The sequence below is a fragment of the Rhinichthys klamathensis genome, unplaced genomic scaffold (assembly GCF_029890125.1).
Source record: "Rhinichthys klamathensis goyatoka isolate OS25496 unplaced genomic scaffold, OSU_Roscu_1.1 h1tg000007l_1, whole genome shotgun sequence".
Lineage (NCBI taxonomy): Eukaryota > Metazoa > Chordata > Actinopteri > Cypriniformes > Leuciscidae > Rhinichthys > Rhinichthys klamathensis.
In genome coordinates this window covers 3367177-3376556 of record NW_026606560.1, presented here as the reverse complement: position 1 = coordinate 3376556, position 9380 = coordinate 3367177, and the positions used below count along the sequence as shown (strand labels likewise).

The window sequence follows — 9380 nt, the reverse complement described above, 5'->3', positions numbered from 1 at the left end:
TTTTTAAGTGCTTCCTATTGGGAAATAGTTTAGGTCAATTAGAGCAAAAGACACCAGGGCTACGTTCAGCCCCGACAAAACGTTGCACAACGTTTTTTTAAACAGAAATGGTGATGCGTTGAACACACTGTTCTGATGAGAGTTGCAACTATGGCAGCTGAGAAGGCCATTCTTTGTGTTCTTTGTGAAGAATTTTCGGAGCCTGATGAAGTCGGTATAAATATGTTTAATACTACAAAATATGCTCGATATACAGTTACTGCACTTGCCGCCCAGAACACAAGAGAACATCCCAATCGAGTGAAGGAATTTGTGGAAATTGAAATGGAAGCACACATCTTACCTAATTCAGACTAAAACACATCTATTTAGCCTCACATACTGACTTTATTTGTAGTTCATACTGTTTTAATACCCTGTATTTTCTTCTTTCTCATTTTTAGGAAAAGCACTTAATTACCATTGTTTATTTCAATACAAAATGTCATACACTTGCAATGAAGCTAAAAATATAAACAACTACATCATTATGTTGATATCCTATATTTTTACAATAAAACTTACGACAAACATGTCTTCTAATATCCTCAGTTGTTGCGTATACAGAGCTGCATCGAACACATTTGTAAATTACTTAGAAAGCTCTAGTAAAATCTAACCAGTATAGAAAGTCACATTACAAACAAAGATATCATTGGTGTAGTAGGAATGTAAAGAATTCAAAAAGGAAATTGTGAAAACCCACAGTTTGGATTTGTTTTTGTGGAAGCTGCAGTGGCAACTCTGGTTATTCAGGTACTAGAGGCAAGATGCTTTGGTATTATGTCATTGTACAACCCAAAGCACATGACAGACTTAAACATTTCCATTCAGTAGCTTATATAATCAGTCTGTCAATCCTTCATGATTCTTATTCAATCATCATTCAGAGTTGAAGTTCTTCAGGAAGTGGAGTTTTTAGGCAGTTTCCCCCCTTACATATTACTTCGTTGATATCTGTTTACATGAGAGATGTCAACAGTTTTACAAAAAAAGTATTTACATAAAATAATTTTGAACAGCAATTTCCTAAAGTCTTAATTGTAGTTTGATAGTAATTTCACACTGGACATTAATCAATATAATTGTATTGTACCATGCTAAAAGTAGTTTTACTTGTATTTTGTCACCCTGATTATGATGAAATATGGAGGGATGTTCCCATCCTATAAAGAGGGATTCATGAATAGATTAAGTGATTTAATGTATACTCACACATCTTCCATGCTTCTTACGTGGTTCATGTTTGGGTGTCTAGAGGCAGGAATATTCTCATCCTCATCCTCAGGAACCTAAGAATAAATACCAACAATTCTATTTGTGCCCAGGACTCTTTTTACAAACCTCAAATAAATCAGTGTTCTACTTGATATCATGTAGTTAATCAACAAAAACACTTTTCTCACCTCCCAATAAACCTCATCATCAAAGCAGTTGGCATCTGCTGGGTCACCCCAGATTGGCAGCTTTAGTATCCCACCTGTAAAATTAAACAGCATAAAAATGTCAGCTCTAACGCATATTATTATCTAAAAACACTTAGTTTACTGTTTAACTTTGCACTCACCAACCAAAGCTCCACCTCCAAGACCAAATGCTATTGCTACACAGAGACCTGCAGCCTGGTGACCACCCTGAATGCTGACTGTCCTGTTAGCAACGGCACTCTTGAAGTCGAACGTGTTAATTAACCTGAACAGAAAATGCAGTATTAAGGAGTCACGCGATATTTTGCTTTCGTTTTCTTTTCTGCAGCAGTGCAAACAGAAGCCAACCGTGACTCTGCGTATGTGTATATTTATACAATCTGTCTGTCTGTCTGACTGACACAAACTTACCCTTCTTTTCCATAAACTGACTCACTGGCTGAAGCTGCAGTAATAGCTCCAACGATACCACCGATAACTCCAGGCATTCCATGCAGGTTATGTACACCACAAGTGTCTTGTATTTTCAGAGTTTTTTCCATAAAAGGCTGATAAGGAAAGTATATAAAAGATTATGGTTGCATGCTTATACTGTCTATAATTTAGACTTCAAATAAATGTAAAAATGTTTGATAATTAGATGTGCATTATACAGTAAACAAAAAACATTTTAAACCATCTATATTTTTAATTAATATATAATAGATGTTTCCTTTACTTCAATATGAGCAATTTCAGTACTGTAAAACACTGCAAAACTCACAGTCAGAAACAGATATCCAAGTGTGGAAACAATGCCTGAACAGAATCCCACTATCAGAGAGCCGTAAGGTGTAATCATGAACTCTGAAGCTGTTCCCATCGCAACACCACCAGCCAAGGTAGCATTCTGAATATGTACCTGAACAAAGTCAAGAAAATGTAAGGGTTATTTTATGTATACATAATAAGGATCAACTCATTTTTTTAAATTTACCATGTCAAGCTTTCCATGTTTTTGTGAGAGACTTGAAATGGCAAAGGTAGTGAGAACTGATGAGGCCAGTGCGAGGTAGGTATTTATAACAGCTCTGTGCTGCCCATCTCCATGATCTGCAATAGCAGAATTAAAACTGGGCCAGAACATCCACAGAAAGAGAGTGCCTGATAAAGGGAGATGGAAGAAAATTAGGAACAGTTCCCAATGTTTTGATAGCTTATTGGATACAATAGGCAAAGGCCCCTGGGGTAATATGTCATTTTAAATTTTATATTCTTCCAAAACACTAAAATAGCAACAAAAAGCACAACACGTTTCCTCATTGCCAAAAGGGTGACATTTGATTCAATCTAACATTTTATAATTTTTTAAATGTTGCTTATGTAGCTAATGGGATCAGATTTTTTTTTTTCTGTCATCATTTACTCACCCTGATGTTGCTCCAAACCTGTAAGAATCTTTCTTCTGCTGAACACAAAATATGATATTTTAAAATAATTTGGTTAACCAAACTGTTGAATATGTAAACATTTACTTCCTTAGTATGGAGGAAAAAAATACAAAGTATTATGGAAGTCAATGTTTGGACCAACTTGAGGGTGAGTAAATGATGACAGAATTTTAATTTTGGGGTGAACTATCCTTTTAAGAGGCTTTGAAAAGGCAAAATATGATTAAATTGAAAATTGCACCATTTGCTGAAGTGGTTATTTTGAATAAATATGTACTTAAATGTAAAATATCTTGCAAAATCAACAGCTCTTCTAGTGCCTTTTGTTATAGCTTGATTAATACAACAGGGGAAGTCGAGAAAGGACTTTTTTCACTACTCACCAATCACTGCAAACACATCAGAGTGGTATACAGATCCTTGATAATTTTTGCTCTGAGATAGCAATGGTCGATATAAGATCCAAGATATGGTCAAACCATAATATGCTCCGAAAGTGTGGATGACCATGGAACCACCAGCATCTTTCACCTATGCATGAATGAAGCCATCAAAAATGATAAATTCCAGCACTGATGTTAATCGTTGGGATAAAATAGGAAGATTAAAACTTACATGAAGGAGTTCTAAAATGATATATTCCTCAACCGCAAACAGGGTGACTCCAAACAGAGTAAGAACCATCAGCTGCACTGGACTGACCTTTCCAAGACAAGCGCCATATGCAACGAGACAGCCAGCCACACAGAAATCTGCATTGATGAGGCTGATTGAAAAATGACAGTGAAATTCTTTAGTTACAAATTAAAGATGCATATATTAAGCATTGCTTCTAAAATGGAACAGTGAATCACATCGAATCAGTCATGTGACACTAGGGTTAGGAGGCTTAAACATGAAGGTGAATGTATCAATAATGTCAATAAGTAGTTTACAATAATCAATTACTTCTCAATCCCAATTTTTATTTTCCAGTCATCACTGTCAAGGTAATGAAACCAGCCTTGCATCAGTAGAGCCCATTGAATTCCAAATGCTGCGATGAGAAAATTGAAGCCAACTCCACCGAAACTATAACGCTTAAGAAAGGTCATGAGAAATCCAAAACCAACAAAGATCATCACATGCACATCCTGAAAACCTGAGGAAACAGAAAACAAAGTTAGCGTGTGAATATGTACATGATTATGAGCAGATAAACTGCAGTTAATTTAACACATTGCAGTGAAAGGTTATGTTACTTGGATATCTATAGTAAAAATCATTCTCTAAATCCGTGGAAATATTTTTTCTTTTTTTGTGTTCGATCCAATGGCTGTCAGACTCCTCATTATAACGAACGAACACGCCAAACAGGATGATCATAGCAATCTGCCAGACAAAGCAGACTGCTGGAAGACTGATTCGAATATTGGTGTTTTTGGTCATTTTAAGTCTTGTTGATTTTCCCAAAGAGAGGTTCTGGAGATGACAGTGGCATTCCTTTCAATAGGAACTCGCCTTTTGTCATAAAGGTTTTATAGTGAGGTCTGGAGGTGTGTCAGGACATCATCAGCTAGCCACTCCTACAAAGACACACAAAGACAAACACAAAAAGTTTTTTTATGACAAAAAGTTGAGGAAAAGGAAGAGATGGTATCCGTATTCTTGTGTAATGGTTTAAGGTGAATTGAATACAAAATAGGCAAACACATTGCAAACAATTTCAAATATTAATTATAACAAGTAGGTTTCACTTTATTTGGATGGTCCCTTTAAAACATTCAGTTGACTATAAGTAACGGTGCACCTACATCTCTACTAACTCTCACTAGAGTATTAGTAGAGTATTAGTAGACTGGTAGGGTTAGGGATAGAATAAGTTGACATGTAGTTGCAAAGTTACTTATAGTCAGTAGAATGACTGTTGGAGGACCATCACAATAAAGAGTTAGCAGATATTAAGCAGACAGTCTACTAACACTCTAATGAGAGTTAGTTGACATGTAGTTGCAAAGTTACTTATAGTCAACAGAATGTTCAAAAGGGACCATCAAAATAAAGTGTTACCCAAAATAAAAAAAACCTCACTCATCAAACAATCAAGATAATACAAACCCCTATACAGATATCATTGCTTTGCATACACATATTCACTTTGGAAATGATAAAAGGTGAATTTTTTTTCACATTTTATATTGTGATTACACTTGTCTGTCTGTTAGTGTTTCTTAATAACTATACATAGTTTTAAGAAATGGTTATGGGTAGGTTTAGGGGTAGGAGTAGGCTTGCCAACTTCTGGAAGTGAGTAAAAGGGACAATCGTGGTTCTTTATTGGAAAATAAGGGGCACTCAAAATATTTGTACTGTACCACACAATTTATGTCATTTCAGCATCTGCAGTTAAATATGTGTACAAAAGATGTAGAAAGACAAACGTAATGAGGAAGAAAGCCAAAATATTACATGTGATGGATGTATATTTACTGAGTAATTTACAGTTGTGTAAAATTTTCACCTGAGATTTGGAGTCAGATTACAGGAGGGTTAAAATAACTTTAGAACAGCATCATTATTTTACTTTTGCACAGAGATTGTTAGGTCCATTAGTTAAATCAGTTGACTTTAGCCATCTTTGTTTCATTATAGCTATGCCAACGGTGAAAATAAAAGAAATGGGAAAAAGCACTACTTTTGTTTTTTGCCCAAAGTTTGCAATCATATTAAATATATCTTACTATCCTTTTAGATTGTAATTCGTAACAAACTTTTCTTTTTGTTTCTTATTTTTTAAGGACGAATATGGTTAAATTTAAGTCCCAATATATAGGGATGTAAATGTGGCTCCATGAGTAAATTGGTACACATTTACAATGCTCGCACATTTTCTGAAGAACGAATAATGTTGAAACTAGAAATGTATCTTGTTTTTAGTTTCTATCAACACAATTGAACATTACTGAGTGGTAATGTGGTAAACATAAAATGTTTTTTTTTTTTGTCAGGAAGATACATAGATGGCATACAATTTAAAAGCACAATAACTTGAACGTCTTTGAAATTATAGCCAAAAAAAAAAAAAAAAAGCATTTAAACAATGCCACTTAAAATTTTGAACTAGGCCTAAATGTTGTTGTTAAATGCATGAATGAATGAACAAATAAATGAAAAGTGCATACTTTCCAGAAAATGAGAACTACAGTAGCCTAGATGATTACGGGCTGCTTTTGGTGCTTGAGTTTTTATATACGAATCAATAACGAGGTCCTACCAAGTAGCCTACACTACAAGTTACTTTAGAACGTTGGTCAAATTAATTGATAATAATGACTAACCATTAATCTAAATTAGGCCTATACATCTTATCAGTTTAGTAATGTTATCATTCTTATGTTATCTTTTTGTAAACAAGTGAACACAAAAACACACTGGTGTAGAAGGCATGGGTATGCCAAAAAATTAAGGAAAGATATATTTATAAATACATATTTTAATAATATAGTAAATATTTTATTAGTCCTGCTGTAGTAATTTTGTCATTGATCCCATGTTTTTCTCTTGTCTAACATTCTCATTTTTTCTGATGAATATGAATAAAATATGTAATTTTAAGACACTTTATCTTACTATACAAGTATTTTCGAGTTAATGAATGAATGCTTTAAAAAAACTAAAATTTTACACAGAAATACAGTATGTTGAGGCACATATTTTTGTTTATCAAATTTAAACGGTCTAGATCGTATTTAGGATAGGTATTACTTTATGTATATTGTTTTATATTATAAAAATGGTTTCTATGCTCTTCTTTAAATGACAATACTTTTTAATTATATGTCCATGATCCACCACCCCTGAGAAACTTCTTTTCTGACCTGCATTTCTATGCAATTTACTATTGTACACAGCTCTGGCCAATACATAATTGGTTCATTACATATAGTTTGTGAAGCATTCAACATCCAATATAGCTATGGTGATGTTTTAAAAGAATAACGAGTCTCAACCACAGTTCATATAAATAAACCTACCCATCTTTGTTGAATTTGTCATTTTGGCTGTCAATATAAATGTTTTAATTTTTACGTTGTATGAATTGAAAAAAAATCAGGAAAGGTTCCCCATGGTGTTTCTAAAAAATGAAAAATATGTCCTTCATAAAAGGGCACAGAACTTCACAATCAGAGGTGAGTTAAGTATCACTTAGTGATTTCTCTGATAGTCTCTTCATGATCAAAACATACTACTTTTAGATGAGGTCTTATACTATATTATACAGTGAGGTTTTTATTTGCCCTAGGGGCCAGGGCCCTTAATTTGGTACTCCCACCCACAGCATGATATCAATGAAAGAAAGAATACATTTTCTAGAGTTTTGTCTCTATTTTATTACAATTAAGTGCACTTACCTTTGGAATGGTACTGTTTTAAATTATAGCCTAAAATATACAAGTGGGCTCTTCCTTGTTTCGATTGCTGTTCAATGCACAGAGCATTGAGCACAGAGTAAGGGACATCTCTCACAGACTCCTGGAAAACATTTTCAACCACAACTTCCTATAGCATATGGGAAAATACGTACAGCTCAGTTTGAATTTAGAGCTACATTCATGGAGAAAATCCTGACCCATCATGTAATATCAACTTCATACGTGGGGTGACCGAGCATTTTCTGTCTTTGCTCCTAAGCTCTGGAATTCTCTTCCGGCCGACATCAGGTAAGCAAAAACTTTAGTGACTTTTAAATCTCTCCTTAAAACATTTTATTTTAGCATTGCTTTTACATGATCATAATGTTATGTTTTTATTTTTGTATTTACATTGTCTTACTCCTCTCCTGTTATGTCTGTCTGTAAAGCGCTTTGAGAAAGCTACTTTTAAAGGCGCTATACAAAATAAATATATTATTATTATTATTATTAATATAATAACCATTTTGTCACCAAACTTGGCTGTTACTAAAGGTCAGAAAAGGGGAATGCAAATAATAAACAGGCTACTATCAAAACAAATTGCACAAACTAAGTATAACATTACTTTAATTAGACCTTGCTTTGTATACATCAAAACAATTGAAATAATTATCACTTAATTTGACTAACGTTATAAAGCATTGCTAGAGAAAACATCTGTTAAAGCAACTGAAGCTTAACATTTATGATAACCTTTTGACAGTTTAACAAATGTATCAAAAAGATTTTCAGTTGAGTATAAAGCAACATTTAAATCATGCAACAACATGCAACTCAAGGTATGTTGCCTTGAGCTATCAGCCTATAATTTAAAAGCTATTTTAATAATAGCCTACAGACAACATTGGGAGAATAAAACACAAGAATATATTTGTAAATATTTATTTAAACATGCAATAATAAACATTTAAAAAGCTTAATCTCAGTCATTCGTGAGAAACGAACAGTTATAGGAGTAGTTTAGGACAAAACGTGATCTGAGGCATTCACGCTAATAATTTCTGTTCCACTCACTTGTATTGGTCGCCCTGCCCACGCTATGGTCTCGTGAATATTCATGGAAGCTCCTAGCCTGACGTTGTCATACTCAGACTTTAGTCAGAATATGAGTCTGATACTGCTCCATTGGGCTGTGATTATGGGGCGTGTTTCAACCAAACCAGGAAAGAAAATGCCTCCGCACTCCGTATTGACGCACATCATGATGCAGTGGATACAATCCGTGGGAAGCACGATTTGATCGTCGGATTCCCGAGGGGAGCAATGAGACTAGAATCCGCCTTGCGCCCCCTCTTTATCCTCTTGGGACTTATCTCTGGTGCTACTGCACTACAGAGACCTCCCTTGAGCCCTGCAGGCAGTGAGTTAAAAATCCTGTTGTTAGAGAAACAGTTCTCCTGCTTGCTTGGTCTCTATCTAGAGGGTAGGGACTTGCACACTTTTTCGGTCAACGAATCGTGTCTGGAATTCGGGCCGGCTAACTCTCATGAAATCTGAGACCCTGGCCTGAAAATGTGCCCAAGGTTCCTACCTCTCCTTCCGAACCAGGTGGTGAGCCTACAAGCGCTGCCCCAGAGGAGGCAGACCCAGCCCTCGCTTTTCTCTGTCCGTCCGCTCCATAGCGGTTTTACATGCTCAGAATGCAAAGCCTGGACCTCAGACCAGCTCTTGTCTGTTACGGAGTCCAGCATAACGGAAGGCTGTTTCCAAGCAGAGGTTGGCCCACTACATGTGGTTGCTTTCATCTTGGTGAGAAAGTTTCCCAAGATGCATGTGCCCACCTGGGTGGTGAGCTTCTCCTAAGTGAGAGTATTGCTCCCTCCTAGTCGTTGACACAGAGTGTTTCGCTGAACAGATGTTAAATAGAGTTGGGGGCTGGGCGACACATATCACATTCGCTAGAAGAATTAGCATACGTGTCAAACCGCTGCATACCGTGGGCTCCCTTCACATGAAGCCAGTTTCAATGTAAGCCCGGATCGAAGTGTTGGCTTGCTGCGCCATTCCCCTCCTATGGACTGGATACGTGC

General features: G+C 35.7%; 1 protein-coding gene across 2 annotated transcripts; it reads right to left on the bottom strand.

Moving 5' to 3' along the window:
• Positions 1-757: 757 nt before the first annotated feature.
• Positions 758-4466, bottom strand: rhcgl1 (Rh family, C glycoprotein, like 1). 2 transcript variants are annotated; one of them, XM_056259898.1, is made up of 11 exons: positions 4397-4466; positions 3845-4037; positions 3512-3662; positions 3280-3427; positions 2443-2609; positions 2230-2367; positions 1878-2014; positions 1607-1731; positions 1446-1519; positions 1255-1331; positions 758-996 (listed from the first exon to the last, which is right to left on the bottom strand). In XM_056259898.1, exons 1-11 carry the CDS (start codon positions 4404-4406, stop codon positions 975-977), a joined length of 1242 nt encoding a protein of 413 aa, XP_056115873.1. In that variant the 5' UTR covers positions 4407-4466; the 3' UTR covers positions 758-974. The 2 variants fall into 2 exon arrangements, with proteins under 2 accessions (XP_056115873.1, XP_056115864.1); XM_056259889.1 differs by lacking the exon at positions 4397-4466 and adding an exon at positions 4138-4386.
• Between the last annotated feature and the right edge of the window lie 4914 nt (positions 4467-9380).